The following is a 21,534-nucleotide window of genomic DNA, read 5'->3' on the forward strand; positions in this document are numbered from 1 at the left end:
AGAGGGCTGCCCAAGCTCAGGGCCATCAAAGCAGTGGCCCTGCCCCTCACCTGGGGCAGCATAGGTGTGCGTGGTATTGTGCTCCACCAGCACCTGGGCCACTGTAGGGTCCGGGACCTGGAAGGACTCGTCGTACGGAGGCTTGAACTGGCTCAGCACCTGTTCCCCATCCCCAAAGATCCACCTGCCAGGCAATGGGCAGGTAGTGAGCAGGCCATGGAGAGACAGGTGGACAAGGCTGGCCATTCACATTGTGGGTGCCTGCCAGCCCCAACTTCCTCTGCAATCACTCCTTCCTGGCACCTTCACTCAAGGTACTACCCAGCTTGGTACATCAGGGTCTCCTGCCCTCCCATGCAACCTCCCATGGCCCCTTGCAGCCCCTGGCAGAGGCTAAGAGAAGCAGCTCTCTGGACCAGGGCCCCACTGACAAAGCTAAGGCTGGGATGAGAACACCAGCCCCTGCTAAAGCCCTACCCAGTTGGCTACTCCCCCTACTATGACCAAAAGCACTCACAGGAAGGCCACCTCCACAGCAGAGTCCACCCGCACGCTGGCCATCAACACCAGTGTGGCATTGGGGAGCAGCACAGTCGGCACTGCAGATACCCGCAGACCCCGCATCCTGTTCATTCGCTCCACAGTGACGTTGTAGTTCACAGTGACATTGCTCACGTGGTTGGAGGCTGTCAGCTGGAGAGATAGGCATCAGTGGGCGTGGGGCCCACGGAGACACCAATAAAGACAGGTGAAAGGCCCTGAGCCCAGACTCAGCAACCTCTCCACACTCACCCACAGCCGGAGCAGGGTCCTTGGGGGCAAGGCAAAGCAGAACAGAAGGCAAAAGTGAGCACCCAGATATCCAAGGACCTGGAGTCCCCATTCACTCTCCCTTCACCTACCGAGAGTTTGAAGATGGCAGCGCTCTGGTAGATTACATTGAAGACAACATTGTGGAAAGTCAGGGACTGCTTGTCATCAATAGTCCACCGGAAGACCACATCTGAGCCAGCCTCCACCATGGGGCTGTACCGCTATGGGAATGACATGGCATTGGCCAAAGCTGTGATCCTGTCCTAGCCCGAGGCTGACTCTGCCCTTAGCCCCCACCTGCCTGTCTGGACATGCCTCCCTCAGGACTGTTGGAGTAGAAAAGAGGGCCCACTGGCTAAGCCGTGACTGCAAGGGACCCCATGTGGGGAAGGGCAAGGAGGTTCCCAGGCTCAGGACACCACGTGGTACAGGGGCCAAAGTACAGGCTTTGGTACTGAAGGCCCTGGTCAAGTCCAGCTTTCCACATGGCCTTGTTTACACCTTGACCTGTGCCTCAGTTTCTGCATCTGTAAAGTAGACCTAGCCTCTGCTACAAAGAGTCAACTGTCTCTGAATCCTCACTAACTCCTCTCCAGGGTTCTGCTGGAGCACCTCAGGTGGGAAGTTCAGTGCATGAATTTCAACGCGTCTATGCTGCTAGATGTAAACCCATGTCAGCGATGAGAGCTGGTATGTACAGGGAAACCAGACAATACAGCTTTCTGACAGGGCTGCACAAGTCATGGGGCATTGTCAGAAATAGTTCTGGGCTGGTGGAGTGGCTCAAGTGGTAGAGTGCCTACCTAGCAAATGTGAGGCCTTGAGTTCGACCTTGAGTACTACTGGGAAAAAAAAAAAGGCTCTTCTAATGACCCCTCATGCAGAGGTGGGCATGCCCAGGACTGGGGCAGCCCCATCCCCCTGGGTTACCAGAGGGGGTCAGCATAGCTTCCCATGGGGGTCTGAAACCACCTCAACAGGTACGTGCAGTCACAGAGGCTTATGTAGAAGTTGCTCTAGCAGTGACCTGTAGTAATTAAGGAACTGCTAAGTAGGGCTGGGGATCTGACTCAAGCAGTAGAGTGCTTGCCTGACATACACAAGACCCTGCATTTAAACTCTAACACTAAAAGAAAAGAGGGGAGGATGGGGAAGGGAGGAGAAATTGCTAAGAAGCCTGTGGAACACCCTCCCAGGGAACAGCTGAGTGGCTTCTTCACTGTGAAAGAAATTCCCTGTGCACACCATCTGGGGGTAGTGATTATCTCAGGCCGCACTCACCACCAAGACACCCTGCAGCACACGGGCCTCAGGACTAGGCATGGCTCGGAGGCCGCAGATAGGCTCCTCGGCTATCACCCTCAGGCTGAGGTTGGCCCAGCTGGCACCATTCTGTGCCACAATCTCCACTGTGTGTTCCCCTTCACTGAGCCTGGGCAGTGCCAGCACTGAGAACAGAGTGCCATTAGTCTTGTCGGCGCAAGGAGGCTTGTGAGTGTCCACCACAGTGGGACAGACAGCCTCGAAGGGTGCGCTAATGCTGCCCCCAAGCCACTGAGCTGTGGCTGTGGCATTGGCACCAGAGTCCACCTGAAGCACCAAGACTGAGCCGTTGGTTGGCACGTAGAGGTGACCATCAAGGGGGACAGGGTGAATGACCTGCAGTCCAGCCACTGGGGAGAACACAATGAAGCCGCAGGACAGGTTGTGACTTGACACGCTGTTGCCCACCATGGCCTGGACCTCATAGCGCCCGGGATGCTGCAGCCCTGGGTTGGGCCTCAGGCCCAGCAGTGGTGTGAGCCGCTCTGTGGCTGAGAACAGCTGCAGGGCACAGGCAGGGCCAGCCCGAATCCCCTCCAGCTGGGCAGGCAGGTGGGTCAGCCAATCTGAGGCATTGATGGAGAGGTACAGGGCTTCAAGGCCTGGATGGCTGAACTCCAGGGAACAATGGAGCAGGGCACCTGGGCCAGCATCATGCTGCAGGCCAATGAGGTCACCAGGGAGCATAGGGACGTCCTGGCCATGGAGGGTGACCTGTGGAAGAGGGAGGCAGGTAAGAAGCTTCAGGGATCACTGGGATCCCAGCCTGGCTTCTCAGCACCAGGTGCTCATAGTAGAGACAAACAGGGCAGCACAGACTCAGGGGACATGCACAGGACTGCCCTGATGGGAAGGCCCTCACGTCACAGGAAGCCAGCCACTCCTCACATGGGGAGAGGAAAAGAAGCCAGCCACTTCTCATGTGGGAAGAGGAGTGAGGGCACTCAGGCTATAGGTGGGCAGGGATATGCAGATGGTACCTGCTGTGCTGTGCAGAGGAATCTGCATTGTCTATGTTTAGTGGAAGCCCAGGAGTTTGGGCAGTTAAGGAAAGGTAGCCTAGGGAGCTGGTCAGAAGTAGACGGGACCAGACCAGAGACACACACCGAGTACTGCGTGGGGGGCCCTGCGGGCACAAAGAAGAGGAACTCCCTCCATAGTGCATAGGTGGCCCTGGGGAGCCTGGGTGCTGACATGGACCCATTGGCACAGGCCTGAGGGTGGCAGGAAGCATCCAGTGGCACGCAGACATTGGCTCTGGGACACCAGCGCCCCTCCGGCATATAGTTGGAGGCCAACTCAGTCCTGTTGTCAGGCTCACTGTTACTTTCTGGGGCCACTGCAAAGACAGGAAGGGTACTGGGGACCTGATTCACTATTAGGCCAGTTAGGAATGCCCCACTTTGCACCCCTGCTATAAGACCAGACCTGACTAGACAGCCCCTCAAGCCCCCATCACCATCCCCCTGCTATTAGACTACCCCACCCACACCATCCTTGAGACACAGGGCAAGAGTTGGCCATCTCTGGAGATCCCACTTTCTGTCCACCTAAGGATGGGGACCAAAGGCATCGAAAGCTCAGAGCCCACTCCTACCACCATCGCAGAGACCCACCTGCCCCTCCTGAGGACCGAAACACCTGCAGCCGCAGCTGGGTGGGCCCCTCAAGCTGCTGGGTCTCAAATTCTGCTGCAGTGAGAAAGGCTTCATGGCTCATGCTCAGGCCAGGAAACACCATGACCTGGCAGGGAGAGGGGAACCTCAGCTCCAAAGACCCCACCCCAGGGCCTGCACTCACCAGGCCCAACACCGCCAGGAAGACATCAGATGTCCCTCCTCCCAAGCCCTGTTTCATGTTACTTGAGAGGAAAAATCAAATCAAAACCAACTATGAGCAGTGGGATCCCTATGATGAGATAAAGAAATTCACCTGGAGCAAGGACCCAGGAGGAACAGAGTTTTCCTATACAAGGGGGATTAGATGCTTTTCATCTCTGCAATCCAAGGATTTTCCAGACTGACTATGCTGGGCACAAATAACTTTAAGAACACCCTCCCCACCAAACCAACTTGATTTTTTTCTTGTAGTGCTGGGAACTGAACCTGCTAGGCAAGTGCTCTATCACTAAGCCACACACTACCCCGACCCCCAGCTTGACTTTTAAAGAGACATAGCAGCAGGGTAAGGCGAGGCCTCCAGTGACAGAAGCTGTTCTACCTCCACAGGCTGCTGGGGAGCCAGGAGAGCCTCCTGCTGCACCAGGGAATTCAGTGGTCCCTGCAGGCCCCTGCCAGGTACTCCCACAAGGAAATTCTCAGCGTCCCACACAGGGCCTAGGGGAGGGGAGTGTGCAATAAGGTGCCAGTGCCAGGATGAGGGAACAGTAGGAGAACATCGAGGGTGGGGCCAGTCAGTAGCTGCCCCACCCTCAGTTCCTTCCATCGTTGCTTATTCTGACATAGTATTAGCCAAGGCATTAAAAGTAGGTTTTCAGAAAATAGCCAGCACTCAGGATCAGAAGACAAACAGGAGAGGAGCAGCTCCCGTGGTCCACATACCTCCAGGCCGCAGCTCACAGACATAGCTGTGAGGTGCCGAACACAGGTCTGTGTTGCACTGCCCAGCGGGCCCTAGTCGCACGCAGTGCTTGGCTGTGGCTGGGTGTGGCTCCCCCGGCAGCCAGTTCTGACAGCTCTCCAGGCTGAAGGCTTCGCCCTGGGGTGCTGGGCCTGCCTCCACCCCCTCCATGGATGAGAAGCCGATCCACACATCCAGGCTCCTGTGAGCAAATGGGGAGGGCAGGGATTTATTGGGGTCTCTGTCCTCCCTCCTCACAACACCCTGGCAGATAGGCCCTATCACCATTCTCATTCTCCAGTTGGAGAAACTGAGGCTCAGAGACATGACCTGGCAAGCAAGGCCCACAAACCCAGGCTCACAGCAGCATCTACCTGGCAGCTCATGCCCACAGGACCAGTGGGCACAGCCAAGGGCGCTGCCTCAGGTCTGAAAGAAGGCCACAGGCCATCTAGGCCTTCACCTGTAGGGAGGATCCTCCTGCAGCCTCTGGGGACCAAGCCAGCCTCACTCCAATGACAGCCACCTGACAGCTCTGCCAAGGCAGGAAGCCCCTCTTGCAGGTAGAGCTTATAGATCCACAGCTAGGCTCAGGCATGGACATGGGTCCAGGCATATGGAGGATACACAGAGTGGGAGGGAGTAACACTCTGGCCCCAGCTCCACATATAACACCATCACTCATTCACTGGATAACCTCTGGGGAAGGTCTTTAACTGTTCTGGGCCTTGATCTCCCCTTCTGGATATGGGAATGCACATCATGTGCTTGGCCACAGACACAATGAAGAATATCCATCCCTGCACAGCACATAGACCCCAAGAGAGGTGGGTCACTCCCCACCCCAGACACAGCAGACTCAAGACACAGAATGAGGGCCTGGCCCATAGCACATGTCCCCATAAGGCTGGGGAAGGTATGGGAGGAGAGTGAGCATGGCAGTGTTAGAAGCAGGAAATACAGCCTCCTCCGTGATCACCCCAGAACCAACCCTATCATCAGGGCCCAGGGTCCTCCCCTGCAGGAAAAAGACAGACTGGATGCCTGGGCCCAGGTCCCACCGTGACACATTCCACAATGTTTATGGAAGCCACTTCCCCACCCATGTCCACCTCTCCACATACAGAGTGCCAGGAACAGCATCTACAGGGCAGGACACAGCCCTTCCAGCCACCCCCCATCTCTATCCTCCTTAGCCTCCCCAAGCTTCGGGCTCTTCTGGTACCCCAACATCCCAGCCAACCCCCCACCTGCCTATGGCCTTTGTGGATGGTGAGATAGGCACCTGGTAACCTGGGAAACCAGGAAGTGCTGGACAGCAGGACTGTCTACCATGGCCAGTGCGGCCCCAGCCCAGGTCCGGCATCGCTCCTGTGCCTGCAACCAGGGTGCCTTTTCAGCCACCAGCCGGTAGCAGTGTCCATTGCCAGGGAAGATCTCCGTGTCTGAGGGGCAGAGTGGGTGCACCACTGGGGGTGGTGGGCAGAGAACAGGGTAGCAACGTGAGTCTGAGTCTAGAGTGCCAGGCTCTGCTCCACCCCCAGTCTTGAGGGGAAGGGGCAACCCAAGATCTGGCTGGGGAGGTACCCACCTTGGGCTGGCTCCTCGCCCAGGGCCAGGATGCTATAGGTGGCCTCAAGGGCTGAGCCTCCACGGTTCCGGATTCCAAGTTTGAGGCTCTCATCACTGCGCACGGAGGTTGGGCACACAAGCTCCAGGGCAGCAGGTGGCACCTCTATGTGCACCTCTGTCCCCAGCAGGGCTGATCCAGCCCCCAAGACCAGCACAGCTGTCACATGATAGCGCCCAGGCAGCACATATCTATGAGTGGCAGCCGCGCCAGCCACATCCACCTCAGGGGAGCCATCTCCAAAGTCCCAGCGTATGGAGCTTACAGGTAGTGGAGCAATGACATGGAAGGCTGCTGACTGGCCAGAGGCCAGGGGTCCATGGGGTCCCACCAGGGAAGCCCCTGGGGAAGCAGGAAAGATGTGCTGGAGAAGGGTGGGACCCCTGCAGATGGTGGTTGGGAGCAGCGGGGTATTAGAGCATAGGGACAGGCAGGCTGCAGAGACATTGTGGGGCTGGACTGTCCCACACAGGCACTGGCCCTGCTCTGAGAGGGCTGCAAGACCCTCACCAGACGAGAAGCAGAAGGCACTGCACATCTCAGGCTCCAGCAGGCCCGCGTGGGCAGAGAAAGACACCATTACCACAGTGGCCAAGCTGTCATCGGGGAGGCAGGCGACATACTCCTCAGCTGGAATGGGCAGATACCCTGGTCTGAGGGGCCCACCTTCTCCTGGCTCCACTCTGTGGTCCCAACAACTCTCTCTAGACCCCAGATGAGAACCGCCCCCCCGACCAAAGCCCCAACCCTCCCCAGAGAGGCCTTTGTGACCCCCACCTGGCTGCTGTCTCTCCAATATGCACCTTTCCCTGGGCCCCATCTGCCTCCCTTACCAGGCTGGGTCCTGCTCAGCAGGGAAGGACAGTAACATGCCACTCCCCAGGCCGGCACTTACCACAGCTACTATCCAACAAGGGGACATTGAAGAGAGATTGTCCAGCCAGGAGGCTGGGCCCAGCACAGGTGGCTGCATTAGACTGTACCACACGAACCTGCTGCTCCTCTACCCAGCGTAGCAGCCAAGCCAGACCACAGTCACACTCAAACGGGTTCCCACTCAGGTTTCTGCAGGGGAGAGGCAGCTATGAGGAACCAGACCAGGATGGGCCATCCTGACAGAACAGCTCTTACTGCCCGCACCAGGCAAGCAAATGCCCCTAGGTTCTTCTCTCAAACTAGGGAGGAGCCAAGGGCCAGGCAGGAGAGCAGGGGGATGGTGGAGAATGGGGGCTACTGATACCCACCAAAAGCAAAGCAACTTACATTTCACTTAAATTAAATAAATTATCAAATACTCCTTCTTCTAAGGTAGAAATTCTGTTGTTGCTTATGTCCCTAGAAGAAAGGTAGGATTAGGCAGTTTTGACCAGAGCCCCATTAACTGTACAATAACAGGCAATTGCCCCTGCCTACCCTGAGTAATCCCCAGTGTGCTGCTGGGGCATAGGCAGAACACAAAGCAGGGGAGGGGACACTCACAGTTCCACCAGTGCAGAGAGGTTCGCCAGGAGCCCGATGTCCAGCGCCTGGATCAGGTTGTGGGAGACATCTCTGAGGAGCAAAGTGGCCATGGTCAGGATAGGAGCATTAGGCTGGCTATAAATCAATCCCTGGTCCCACACCTAGAGGTAGCACCAAGGTGCAACCTCTCGTCCTCCAAACTCCCTGTTCCTAGGAGCCAGAAGGCTTTTCTGATGAAGGAGCGGAATAAACACTCATCTGGGGATACCATGGAAGCTGAGCCGAGGCCCTCAGCATTCTGAATCCACCTACACCTTATGGTGAATGCCACACAGAACCACTGACCCTGGGCAGCCAGGCAGGCATGGCCCCTTCCAATGGCTCCTGGACCCAACCCCTTCCCCACAGAGCCAAGGGAATCTTGGGCTGCTCCCAGTCCAGCAAGGTGGTCAACACCACAGAGGGCTGACTTCTACCACTCTTCACATGGGGTTCAGGATGCATCAGGGTTGGCAGGGCCCAGATGCCAGTGGAGGAAAGTCCTCAAAACATCCACAAGATGCAGTGGGGACACAAAGATGCAATAAATGGGGCTGGGGTCCTGGTGGGTGACCCCACATCATGATGGCTCAACACAACTAAAAACCCTGACTGCACCAAAGATACTACAAAGGTTCATCTGGGGACATCCATGAAAAGAATCATCAAGAAATGTGAAAACATGAGTTTGTGCAACTTTCCACTGTGCCATGCTTTGGAATGGACAGACTGACCACCCGAGGCAAAGGAACCTCAGAGAGTCCCTGGCCTTCGAGAATCTTAGAAGGAAAGCAGGACGTGAGCAAGCACAGCTCAGGCAGAGCCTGCCTCAGAACTTAAGTCACATGGAAAAGTGTGCCAGAGCCAGTACACACAAGCCATGAATACTGTGGATGGTCACATGTTTGTAAAGCATAGGTTTGTTGAACCTATGAGCAGAAATAAAGCATCAAGACCAACACACCCAGCCAGGTGTAGCCAGGAGTAGCCTAGCTACTCAGGAGGCACAGATTGTGAGGATTGAGGTTCAATGCCAGCCTGGTCAGATAGTGTGGAAGACTCTTATCTCAAAAACACACAACACAAAACAGGGCTGGCGGAGTGGCTCAAATGGTAGAGCACCTACCTAGTAAGTGTGAGGCCCTAAGTTCAAACCCCATACAGATCAGCCAGGTGCAGTTGTTCAGGAACCTGAGAACCCAGTGAGCCCAGGACTTTGAAGCCAGCCTTGGCAACACAGCAAAACCCTGTATCCTGTCTCAAAACATAAAATAAAATACAGGCTGGGAAAAGAGCTAGCAATTCAGGTGGCTGGTTAAAGGTAAACAACACTCCTTCTACGAACACTGAACAAACTGAAGCGACTGCTCCAATTCAAAAAATAAGCAAGACTCAGGATGCAGCTCAGTGGTAGAGCACTCACCTAGGCCTGCACAAGGCCCTGGGTTTGATCCCCAACAAAGTTTAAAAAAGGGGGGAGTAGGGGCTAAATGCAAAAACAGGCAATTAACAAAAGTATAAAAGGTCACAGACATGGAAGAAACATTCAACCTTAGTAATAACTGAAGAAATACCAATGAAAACAATGTCACTGCCCTTTTTATCTACCAAAGTTGTGAGTATGTTGGAAACCCAGTCCCCAGCTCAGGTGATGTGGAAGACACTAGGTACTGCACCCCATGACTCTTGATAACCACTGCACAGCTGGGCTCTCCTGCGTACTCTGGAGCAAGTGTCAACGCTTTTTTTTTCTAGTGTCCCCTTTTGTTTTCCTCCCCCACTGCATGCCTCCTTACTCACAAGAGGTCAGGCACAGAGCCTAGGTTGAGGTATATATGGGGTGAGTTTACTCTGCCTCCTTTTTCTATGCAGTGTAAGAACACAGCTTGCGGTCAGCACCAGAAGGCCCGGTGTCCACTCTTTACCCAACAACCTGGCTTCCCCTCTAGCCTCCAGTACCTGACCATTCACTAGAGGAGGTGAGGGCCATGGTCACTCTGCCACCCCCTTCTTAAGCACTCTCTCTGCACACACACATTCTAACTTCCAAGAAGGCTCCTGGGATGGGGCCCCTCCATGTCTGCACAACACCCCAGTCTCTAACCCATTGGACCTGTGTTCCTCCCGTGCCAGAGCCTCTATTCTACCAGATGTCACAGCTTGCCATATGAGAATATGCTTGGTGCCTCTCACCAGTCTGGCTCTTTTTAGCAATGACCATTCAACTGCTGGGACTCTGTCTCTACACTTTCCTATCCTGGCCCTGGACTCCATCCCTAGCACTCTCCTGGACACTGTTCTGGTCTCTCCTGGCCTTGTCTTGCCCCTCCTATCTGAGCTCCCAAAGGAAAGCCAATAGCTATGCTGGGGGAAACTTCTAATAAGCAGGGACCTCCCAGTGGCTGCAGTGATGACAGCAGAGAATCTGTGCTTTGAAGACTGAGCAGCAGTGGTCCTAGGAAGAAGGGTGAGGCAGAGACTAAGATAAGGACAGATAGGTACCCTGCATGCACCTGCCCCACCAGTACAGATGGGGACGAGGGATGCCAGGAAGTTCCCAGCCTAACCTCCAAGACAGGAGGGAAGAAAGGAGAGCCTCAAATGTCCCTCCATATCCCACTTGGGAATCTCCACCCTGACTGGCAACTGCTAGAGGTGCCTGAGAAGCTGGGCAGAGGGCAGGTCAGCCTCAGAGTCTCAGTATAGCCTCCGCCATCCCTCACCTAAGCGGGGCCTCTACTGAGGCCAAGCCCACCCACCATGGGTGCTTTTCCCTAGAACTTTCCTGAGCCATGGGTGTGAGGAAGAAAAGCCAAGAGGGCCTTGGGAACACTGCTTGGCTATGTTCCTCTAGCCCAGGGCAGCAGAGCAAGACTGCGTGGACAAGAGCCAGGGCTGCGCAGAGGTCCACATCCCAAATGGGAGTATGTACCTGGACATACAGGGTGGTATCACCTGTGTTACCAGCACCTGAGGGACACAGGAGAAGTACATGGAAGTCCTCACCCAGCTCCACTGCCCACAGTCCTGACCAAAGCAGCTTTTCCACATGTCCATCTGCTGTTGCCATCACTGCTCTGTGGGAAGGTCCAGACCTGGTCAGTCCCATCTCCCAGCCCTTCTGGCTTCCTCCACATTCCCCAAGTGATGTCACGGCAGTCTCCTGCCCAGTCCCACATTCAGGTTGCCTCCAAGGATCAGGGAGGGGGCACAGCAAGCACTGGGTATCCTCAAAGAAGTGACATAGAAGCAAGGGCACCAAGACTGATCAGGCAACAACTATGGGTTCCCCACCTCCGACTTAAAGGAGAGCCAGCAGCCTAGCCAAGAACACCCCGAGAGGCCCAAGTGTGGGGTCCATCCTCTGAGCCAGCTGGACCTTCTAGGTCCTCCAAGGCCTAAGCCAACAACTTACAGGATCCCACAGCCAACACTAGAGTGAATCAGACTAGCTCAGAGGAGTGAGCTGAGCTGAGAATTACACAGAGGACAGGCAGATGCCATGGCAGCCGGAGATGTGTCCTATCCCTCAGCCTGGCAGGCCAGCCCCCACTGCACGCAGCACTGGGAAGTAACCCACACACAGTCTGTGACAAAGATGGGGAGCTCCCAGGCCTAGCCTGACCTCTCTGCTGTCCCCTCCTACTCCAAGATAGGAAAATGTGTTGGGGAGGAGTGAATGAAGACCCACATTGTGCCCAATATATCTGGGCCCTCTTTCTCCTCCCCTTGTCTTCTAGATCAAGCATTCTGGGAAGGGGATACCTTGCAGCCCTGGGGCCAGGCACTGTACTGCCACCTGTGAGGTCACCTGGCCTGACAAGTAGGACCTCAGCTTTCCCTTGGAATATGTCCACAGGCTTATGTACCCCACAGGATCCCTGTATCTGACTCCCAACTTTCCTGCTGAAAGAAGGAATTGCGGGGGGATCCCCCACCCTTCCCATGCAGCTGTATAAAGGGGAGGCAGACAGTCTCAGGGGTAGGCTTTCTGGAGAGATGAGACATTGGGCAGGTGAAGGTGAGCATGTTGATGAGTGCAACGGTCACCAAGGAGAGTCAGCACAAATGCTTGCTCAGCACAGGAGAGCTCTGAGGACCAACTCTACTCTATAGAGCCAACAGAGGCTCCAAAAAAGCCAAGACCTTGACCAGCAGCTAAGTAGCCTCAGTTTCCTTCTCTGCCAAGATAGGGAGTGGCCTAGTCCTCTGCTCTACAATCCAGATGCTGGGCAGGATGGGGGGGGTGGCAACTGGAGCCCCCAAGGAAACATCTGTACATTCCAGACACATGTGGTCAGCAGGTGGGCGAATGCCAGGCCCGGAACCCCCACCCGGCGCTGGCTGCTGTGCTGGAAACAGGGCCCAGAGAACAGCTCTGAGGGGCCGCCCATGGACATTATGTAACCTGTTCCACCCAAGCCAGCTGCCTCCTCCCTCTGGCAGGCCAGGACAGTGCAGCAGAAAGAAGCCCCCACTCCAGTCCCAGTCAGCAAGTCCCATCCTCTCCCTGGAAGAAGCAGGTTCCCCTCAGCCCAGCAAGGAGGACCCTGCCCCAGAATATCCCCTCTCAGAGCCAAGGGGGAAGAAGCCACTGGGAGGGTCCAGCACCTTGGCCTGAATGGAGAAGAAAAAGCCCCCAGGCTGGCCTCCCTAACGGTGCATTTCAGCACTAATGGGCTTTAGTTTCCAGAGCCCAGCAGCCAGTGAGTCCAATAGCCTCACTGTTTTTATTCCCTTTGCTTTTTGTTCCTTTCTATTTATGGCAAGTAAGGCTGGCTTCCAGGACCGGAAATGATGTTTAAATTAGTGAATTCAAGTTTAGGAGAGAGAGTCAAAGAAAAACACAAGGAGTGTGCTGGCAGCAAGGTGGGTAGGGGGTAGGCTTTTGGCTAGGCCTACCCTGCTTTTCCAGGGAGAAGGGGCAGAGAGGCCTGCCAGACCCATCTGATACTGAACCAGGCCCCAACAAGAGGAAGGTCTCATAGTTCCAGGACCTGGGGAAGAAGAGCCCCCACATGTTACAGGGTGCTCTGTGGAATCTGTCTTCCTTCCAAAGTCCCTCTTCACAAACACCAAGTCCCCCCACAACTGTCCCCAGGATGAGCTGCTGGGGGTGGTGGGGACACAGCCCACCTGAGATCCTCCTGGGACCCACAGGAAGGGACAGGGATAAGAGACTTGGGCCTTGGAGCCTGAAGAAGGAGATGAAGACATGGTGGTGGTGTGTGTTGAGGGGATATACTTCCCACACTATGAAAGAAAAACAGCCCAAACACAGGTAGGCTGTTCACAGAGAGCCACCCGCTGATCAGGTTTTAACAAGACCAGGATGGGGGAAGAGGTGGGAAGAAAGGCCTGCTGGTCCCTCCCACATCTGCTGCTGGGACACTGGGTTCACCCATTCAGGGCAAGCAAAGGAGACCAACACCTGAAGCCCCTAGCCTCCTTCCATACCGTACCATGGGGTCCACACACAGAGACTCAGTGCCAGGTCCGTGCCCAGCTGCATCAGTCACACCATAACCAGCAAAAGCAGGAGTTCCTCCAGTCCCGTTCTCCAATAGGAAAATGAAGGCCCAGGGAACCAGCCTCCCCCACACCACCCTGGAGGTGCAGCCAGAAGATCAATGCTATTGAAGGAGAAAGGCTGGACCTGGGAAGGCAGGGTACCGGGCTCAAAGCCCTGGATTTTCAGGGGCATGGTGCCCTGGGCAGGAACATCAGTCTAGCCAGCAATCCCATCACCACTCAGGTGTTGGGCACAGACAATTTCATGAAGCAGCCTGACACCAGGGCTGTGAAGCAACATGGAGGCTCAGGACTCCCACTGTCCCTCCAGTCCCACAGCTGTGACATGCCCCCTGGCTATAACCCTGAATGTTGGCCTCAGTCCCTGCTATAACCAGAAGGAAGAGCTGGCTTCTGTCCCTGTCTAGGGACAAAGCACTTCCCTCATAGGATCCAACCCTCTTTCCAAACATGGTAGTTGCTAGAGTCAAAGATACCACACTTTGCCAGTGATGGGCTCTCAGGAGCTTAAGGGAGAGAAAGCCCTGCCCATCATGGCCAAATGCAGCCCCTCTTCCTAGCATTAATGCCTGGGCATCATGGGAGCCCCTTGGCAAAGACGTCTGCCAAGCCAGAGAGAACGAGGTGTTCCAAGAAAGGACATGAGCTGCATTTTCCAGCTGTGTCTCGTCCTGCAGGGACAAGCTCACACCCCATGACACCCGGAGGGCTAGCCCGCCCGCAGCTGCACCCACATGGGCCAGCTGGAGCCGCAGCTATGGCAGGCCAGGCCTGAGCACAGAGCCCAGACGGCCACCACCCCAGACAGCAGCAAGAGAAGCTGGATGTTTTCATTCCAGAGTTCTAGGCGGGCCAGCCGTCTGGGCTCCTGCTGCTGGCGCTGGCCACCACAGTGTTCCGGAAAGGAAAAACATGTCTCCATCCAAAATGGCTTCCTCACTCGAAACCCAACTCCAGCCAGGGTCTCCCTCAGGAGCCGGGTCCCCACAATTCCCATCCCTCAGCAGAGTGCCTCAGGGTGTGGGGGAGGTGAAGGCATAACAGAACCTCCCTCATCTCCAGGGAAGCTCAGGAGGCACTGGCAAGGTGGGTCCCTAGTCTCAGGTGTCACAAGATGGCAGCCAGAGACTCGCTGGCTCACTAGCCAGGCAAAGAATATGGAAGGCAGAAAGCTCCACAAGAAGCCCACAAAGAGACTTGGTCTAGGGGCTTTGGAGGGAGAAGCTGCAAAAGAGAGTCTGTAGACAACCCAGAGGTGGGGAGAGCTGAGGCTCATGGACCTTGGCACAACCTTCCCAAAAAGCACCCAAAGGCCCAGCAATGTCCACCACACAGGACGTATATGTTTGACAGCCAAGGCACACTAGGCACCCTGAGCAGAATCAGAGCAGTGCCATATTATCGTAAACTGAAAGGATGGCATATAGTTCTCAAAACCTCATCCAAAATAACCAGAGAAAAATGAACTGGAAGTATGGCTCAAGAGGTAGAGTGCCTGCTTTGCAAGCACAAAGCCTTGAGTTCAAACCTAGTCCCACACACAAAAAAAAAAAGAGAGAAAGAGAGAGAGAATGTGCTAGTCCTCACAAATCCCCACTGCCTCTCAGCTCAGATCAGAGAAGGAAAGAAGGTTTCTGGACTTCCAGACTCCTTGAGCTGGGGTGCTGAGGTATGCTCAGGCCGATCTGTGCTTCTCTTCTCTGCACAGCATCTGGTCTGAACACGTCTCATGCTTGGGCTCTTGTGTTCAGTGGTAAGGTACATCTGCTCATGGCTGGTACTTGAGAACAAGGGAATGGGTTCCCGGAGACCATGGAGAGGAGGGTCTCAGGCATCACCTGAACAACAGTTATAATTACTGTGGCCACCAGTGACTGAGCCATCTATGAACCACATATCCTTAACTCTGAGGCCCCACAACCTCTTAAGTTGCATCTAGTCACAGCATCCATTTTACAGGCAATGAAACGGAGACTCAGAGAGGTTGAGTGACTCAGCCAAGGTCACACAGCAAATAGAGGATCTGGGAAGGACTGACATCAGGCCTCCATGCCTCCCTCCTGAAACCAAAAGGAAATCAGCTAGAGGGACCAGAGCAGATTTGGACTGAGACCCCAGGGAGGAGCTGGTGGGAAAGTCTGGGAAGAAGTGCCTCAGCAGCCCACCTACCCCTCAGCAAGCCTTCAGCATCCCTGGCCTATTCAAACAGGACCTACTACCACCTCTCCCTGCCATCTATGAACCAGGACACTGGTACTGAGCCCCTGGCCCTGTGTGTAGTTTCAGGGGTCGGTCCCAGAACATGACGACCACATCACCTTTGCCACAACTCACCAAGCTGTATGAACCAGGACCCAATCTCTGGAAGCATCAGTTTCCTGGTCTGTAGAATGATATCAAGAGTTGTTCCATCCCAACAGCACCACAATGAGGTGCCAGTGACAGAAAGAACATAAAGGACTCAGCAAGGGGCCCAAACGAGGCACTAGCAGGGGGAGAGGAGAAGGTGAGGGACTGCGGCACCCTGCGTATTTCCTTTAGAGATTTTTTTTAAATTAGATATAATTCGCATACTATACTATGTAATTCCAGAATGTTTTCATCACCCCAAAAAAACCTCCATATTTTGTGACCATCACCTCTTACCACTCTACCCTAGCCAAGATGTAGGCAACAATTAATATTCATTAATTTAATACTAATAATTTCTGTCTCTACACATTTGCTTATTCTAGATGACCCATATTTTCTTTAAGACAAGGTCTCACTATATAGCCCAGGCTGGTCTTGAACTCTCAATCCTCTTGAGTTAGCCTCCCAAGTACTGGGATTACAGGTGTGTACCACCTGCCCAGTTCACTGTGGTTTTGATTTGTATTTCCCTAACGACACTGAGCGTGTTTTTAAGTAGTTAATGGCCAGCTGCTTATCTTCTTTGGTGAAATATCTATTCAGTCCTTTGCCCATTTTTAAACAGCATCTTTCATTTTTTTATCATGGACAAGTAAGAGCTCCCCATATACTTTGGATTCACAGTCTATACTGGGAAGATGATCTACAGATGCTTTTCATCCCACAGCTATTTTTGTGCATTCCCACACACCACCAGCTCCTAGAGTCTGTGGGATTGCAGGTGTTCTGGGGCTCATCTGTTCAGGTCCCTGAGTGTTGCAGAAGATGACAGGACAAGCTACAGATGAGGTTTCCTTGTCTCCAAATTAGCACCATTCTCTTTTCTCTCTTCGGCTGGACAACCAGACAGAAAAGTTGCTTCTTGTCCACGCTTTTGACAAATTTACATTTCATGTCTAATCAGGAAATGAGTGCTAGCCTCGCATTTATATTCTGAATTCCCAAGTGTGGCGTCCTGTGTGAGCCCGAGCTCAGCAACTTGAGGGCCAGGCCAGCAGTGTTTGCAGGGTACCGTCCTTCTCTACTCCCCACAAAGCAGCCAGGGCTCTTCCTATTTAGAAGCAGCAGCAGCTAGGGATGAACTTCAGTGGTACAGAACTTGCCTAGAAGATGCTGGCCACCGGGCTTCCCTCCTGGAAGCCACCCTCACCTGCCCTCCCATAAAGATGCTCCCTCCTTCTACTCCATCACCTCACACCTCAGGGACTCCATAAGGCTGTTCCCTTATCTAGAACATTCTCCCAGCCCCTGGGTGGCTCTTGCACAAGCTTTGAATCTTGGCTTTGATGTCATTTCTAATAGGTCCTTCTAATATCCACACACCTGTTGGTTTAATATGGCTCTCCTGTGACACCTGAGCCCCAGAACAGCCACGCCTGTGCCCGGTAGTGGTCTCACCAACTCCTGGCTTCAAGCAGGGCACATAGCAGCCTCTGGTGAGGACTGGGGTAGAACTGCCTCAGGCCTCAGTGAGATGCCCAGTCCTGGGTCTCGGGCCTCAGGGATTAGAAACAGGACCTCGGAACCTTCTGCTGCCCACAAGGCAGCAACACACCTGACAGGTGCAGTCTTAACACGTTAGGTCCATGCCAAACCCAGGAGTCTGCTCACACATGCCCACCTTTCCAGACCTGGCCACAGACACCAGCGGCTGAGCCTCCTACCCCAACTCTCCCCTGCAGGAAAGGGCAAGGTCTTGGGTGCTCCCAATAAATCTTACAGCCCCAAAATTTTACATCAGTGAACCAACCACCTACTGAGTTCCTGGTATATGCCAAAACATTCATCAGACAGGCCCAGGTAAGCCCCTGGCCAAAATTAGCAACACACGTCACACAGGAAGTACTCTCCCAAAAGCAACCAAATCTGAAGCCAATCAATAGCTCACACCCTAGAGCAGCACCATCCAGCAGAGCTTTGTTCAGTGATGGAATTTTTACATCTTGTAGTCACTGGCTATGAGAGGCTCCAGAGAACCTGAGGTGTGGCCCTCCAGACAACAGAGCTCTAGATCCAACTACCAACTTGCAAGAGATGCAGAGGACAAAGACTTCAACAGCATCATGGTGACAGCTCAAGAGACAATCAGGAACCCAGGGCTGCAGAAGCTGGTTTCTTCAACAAATGACAGGAAGACAAGGTGGAGGAGAAGCCTAACCATCCACAGAGATTTAAGAAACCAACTAACTGCAATGTGCAAACCTCATCTGGACCATAATTCAAACTATCTTTTACAAAACTGAAAGTCTAGGGGCCTAGATCAAGTGGTCGAGTGCCTGCCCAACAAGCCTGATAACCTGAGATCAAATCCCAGAATATGTGTGTTGCTGGAGGTGGGGGAGGGGACACGGACACAACATACAACACAGACAAAACAAGAAAAAAATGTGTGAACATGCTAGACATTTAATGGGACTGAAAAATCATTCCATGTTTTAGGTGTTGTAATACACTCCAAATGCTCACAGATGAAAGTTCAGAATGCTGGAATTTGGCTCAAAACCTAAAGCAGGGATAAGAGGAACAAGGAGGGCATGAGATTCATCACCCTGTCCTTCCTACTTTCCTCCATAGCAAAGCTTTAAAAATAGCAAAGGAGCAACGTTTTGCCAGTAACGTCATCTTTTTCAAGCTGCCACATCCCAGAAGCGTCATTTTAACCCAAGCACAGCTGGAAGGCTGTGATCTCAGAAGTCAGGACCATCTTCCCACACAGACAGAACTGTCCTGCCTTACCTCAGGTTAGCAGAGGAGCCACAAATGGAGGAACCTGAGCCCCCAGAGAGGCTACTACTGACAGTTGAGAAGGCAACGCTCCTGGGACACCTAAGTACACCTAAGTGAATGTCCCTGGCCTCTGCCAGGGACATTCACTCTTCTTCCTCATCAAAGACCCATCTATTTCTCTGGCAGTCTGCAGAGTTGACTCTGCAGGAATCTCAACACCTGCCCAAGTTTCATTTGCATCCCATGCACCCCCAACCCCCGATCCCAGCCCTCTGGAAATTTCTCAATAGCAGCTTTAGGGGTGGAAAGAACGTAGAGTCTCCTCCATTCCTCACCCACCTGCCTACCTGAGGTCACTCTAATGTTCCATTACCCAAAAAGCGGGGCTAGCACCCTGGGAATCCTGCCAGCTGAGGCTGGGCCAGGCCACCAAATCCCAGAAAACCCAGTACCAGAGCGTACAGGATGCACCAAAGCAACATCTCAGGCTCCACTGCTGTGCTGCAAGCCCTCATTCTTCAGAGCTCCTGGAGAGGCTGGCAGGTATGTGACAGGGACTGGGAAAGCGGGAACCAGTGGGAGCCGGGTATGACCCCCAGAACGGCCAGCCAGCCAGCAGAGACAGAGGTACCCTCACTCACAGCATCCAGAAACAAAGGGTGGCATGAATTTGACGCAATTCTGTGGGCCCTGCTGGCAGGCAGGAGGGGGCCATCTCCACAGAAACAGTAGCACTGCAAATGTTCCAGTGGTCAAGGAGCACAATGACAGGCCTAGCAAGAGCCCCAACCACAGCTCCCAGCTAGCCCTGAAGAACTTGCTCTCCTCCCACCCTCAAGATCACTGAGCAAAACCCTAAAGACACAGGGCTCCCTTTTAAAAGTGGCCTCACACGGGGGTCACCCAAGAGCATTACAAAACTGAAATGCCTGGACCCATACCAGGCTCGGGGGAGGGAGCACATAACATGCTCCCCAAGGGATTCCAGCAGGGCCTTCTGGGGACTGAGGTGCTTGGAAGTGTCTAGGAAAATCCAGCCCTGAAATGTCTGCAATCCCATCCTCTATACCATTCTCAATCCAATCCTGGGTCCTGGGCCTGATTGGTCGTGTCTTCTGTTTGGCATATCAAACAAATTTGATCATCACATCTCCAAGCCTGCTTCCTCCAGTAAAATGGGGGTCTTGGCTGTATCTACCCCTCAAGGTGTTAAGGTAAGGATTAAATGTGTTAGGCGTAGGCCTAGCTCAAGGCAACCTCTCAGAAAAAGCTGCCTGATACTGTTAATTCCAGAATGCAAACCTGGTAAGGACTCTTCAGCGTTTTAACCCCCCTGGCAATCCCTGTCCCACTGTTCCCAGGATAACGGGGCAACAGAGCATCTAATGTCCTTCAAGACCTCAACCTACCCCTACCTCCTCAGGTGTCCCCTGCAGTTGCCACACATGACCAAATCCAGCATCCAGGCCATTCCCTTCTCCTTTTCCTCTGGACCCATCTTCCTGCCCCTTCTTAACCCAATTCTTACACATCCATCAGACAGATCCTTGTCCAGAACCCTCCCAGGGAGGCCGGCCCTGTGGGCTCCACAGAAATCCCCCAGCCCCAGGCCGCAATCCAATTAGTCTCTAATGAGTCTCTAATTAGCGTGTGTTTCTTTTCTCGACCTACCGCGACCTTCCCGCCCCAAATGCATTCGCAGGCCGTCAGCAAGACTGACGTCTGTTTTTACAGAAACAGGGATTTTTGGCTTGCCCCTGGACCACGCCGACTGCGACTCCAGGTTTTCCTTATTTAGTCCGGCTGACATCCCTGCTGGAGCCTCGCCCTGGGAGCGGCTTGGCCCCGCTGCGTCTTTGCTGCCCGAGCCCGGGACCGCGCCCACGCCCGCCCGCCCGCACCGCGGTAGCGCCGCTACTCACAGCGCGGTGGTGTCCGCGGGGATGCGCAGCGCGGGCCCGAGTGTCCGCAGCCCGCGGCCCGAGCAGTTAACGCGGCAGGCGGTGCCTGGCGCCGGGCCGCAAAGGCAGGGGGGCGCGCACGGCCCGCAGCCGTGCCCGGAGCCCCCCGCCAGAGCCCCGAGCCACAGGCCCAGGCCCAGGGCCAGAGCCAGGCGGGCGGGCGCGCCGGGCGGCATCGTCAGCACAGCGCGCGCATGGCCCCGGCGGCCCGAGGCCCGCCCGCGCGGCCGCGACTCAGGAGGGGCCCGCGGACGGCATGGCGCAGCGCGGGATTGAAGCTGGCGGTGCCTGGGGCTCGTCTGCGGCGCGACACCCTCTCCCTCGGCTCTCCGGGCCAGGCCGCGCTCCCTCGAGCACTCGCGCTGCACTGCGGCCCCCGCGTAGGCTCCTCCCCCTCCCGGCGCGGCGCGAAGCGGGGCGGGGCTTCCTCAGGTTCCGCCCCCGCGCTGCCGTGTCGACTATGGGTGGGGCCAGAGGGAGGGGCGGCCTCCTCTCCTATGCGGCCGCGTCTGCGGACTCCGCAGACTCCGCCTCCTGCTCTGCAGTGTCAGCTGCGGCGCGGGGCCGGAGGGAGGAGCAGAATTCGTCCCTTGCGGTAGCGTGGGCCTCGGGGCAGCCACGGTTGCCGGCTTCGCCCTCCGCGTCGCAGAGGGGGCGGGGCATCGAGAGGTTCCGCCCATCGCACTGCAGGGGCCGCATTGGCGCTGCGCCCAGCGCGAGTTAAGGCCGATGGGCGGAGCCAGACAGCGGGAGTCTGGCGGGAGGCTCCGCCTGTGCTGGTCCTCTGCACGGGACGCCGGTCCCTAGAGCTGGGGTGGCCGCCAGGTGTACCCGCTGGTTTCTCGGCGCCCAGCCTTCTCCAGTCAACAATCACAGCATTAAAAACATCGGCAATAATAACTATCGTGGTCTGCGGTCTCTGAGCACCCGATATGCGCCCGCTTCCACTCCCTGAGGCTTCTGTCCCTCTGAATCTCCTCGGTACCCTAGCGCCAGACACACAGTAGGTGCTCAGTAAATAACAGACTGCATCATCTCCTGGCGATCCGCCAGAGT

General features: G+C 55.0%; 1 protein-coding gene and 1 non-coding gene across 11 annotated transcripts in view; both read right to left on the reverse strand.

The window, feature by feature from the left end:
• Positions 1 to 20,654, reverse strand: part of Pkd1 (polycystin 1, transient receptor potential channel interacting) — a 42,753-nt gene extending 22,099 nt beyond the window's left edge. For 8 of the 10 annotated variants that reach the window (XM_020169357.2, XM_074058915.1, XM_074058911.1 and 5 more), the window contains exons 1-14: positions 20,440 to 20,654; positions 7,826 to 7,897; positions 7,610 to 7,681; positions 7,242 to 7,411; positions 6,308 to 6,976; positions 6,002 to 6,185; positions 4,698 to 4,918; positions 4,357 to 4,472; positions 3,753 to 3,879; positions 3,243 to 3,475; positions 2,095 to 2,850; positions 903 to 1,034; positions 518 to 693; positions 51 to 184 (exon numbers count right to left, since the gene is read on the reverse strand). In XM_020169357.2, coding sequence (XP_020024946.2) covers positions 51 to 184; positions 518 to 693; positions 903 to 1,034; positions 2,095 to 2,850; positions 3,243 to 3,475; positions 3,753 to 3,879; positions 4,357 to 4,472; positions 4,698 to 4,918; positions 6,002 to 6,185; positions 6,308 to 6,976; positions 7,242 to 7,411; positions 7,610 to 7,681; positions 7,826 to 7,897; positions 20,440 to 20,654 — 3,277 coding nt within the window. Of the gene's footprint in view, positions 1 to 50; positions 185 to 517; positions 694 to 902; positions 1,035 to 2,094; positions 2,851 to 3,242; positions 3,476 to 3,752; positions 3,880 to 4,356; positions 4,473 to 4,697; positions 4,919 to 6,001; positions 6,186 to 6,307; positions 6,977 to 7,241; positions 7,412 to 7,609; positions 7,682 to 7,825; positions 7,898 to 20,439 lie in introns of those variants that run through there. The other 2 variants (XM_074058916.1, XM_074058917.1) reach the window with 2 other exon arrangements.
• LOC141418720 (small nucleolar RNA SNORA51) lies at positions 9,629 to 9,754 on the reverse strand. The gene has a single exon (XR_012443371.1). It is a non-coding gene; the product is annotated as a small nucleolar RNA SNORA51 (small nucleolar RNA).
• Positions 20,655 to 21,534: the final 880 nt, after the last annotated feature.

The sequence above is a fragment of the Castor canadensis genome, chromosome 17, assembly GCF_047511655.1.
Source record: "Castor canadensis chromosome 17, mCasCan1.hap1v2, whole genome shotgun sequence".
Lineage (NCBI taxonomy): Eukaryota > Metazoa > Chordata > Mammalia > Rodentia > Castoridae > Castor > Castor canadensis.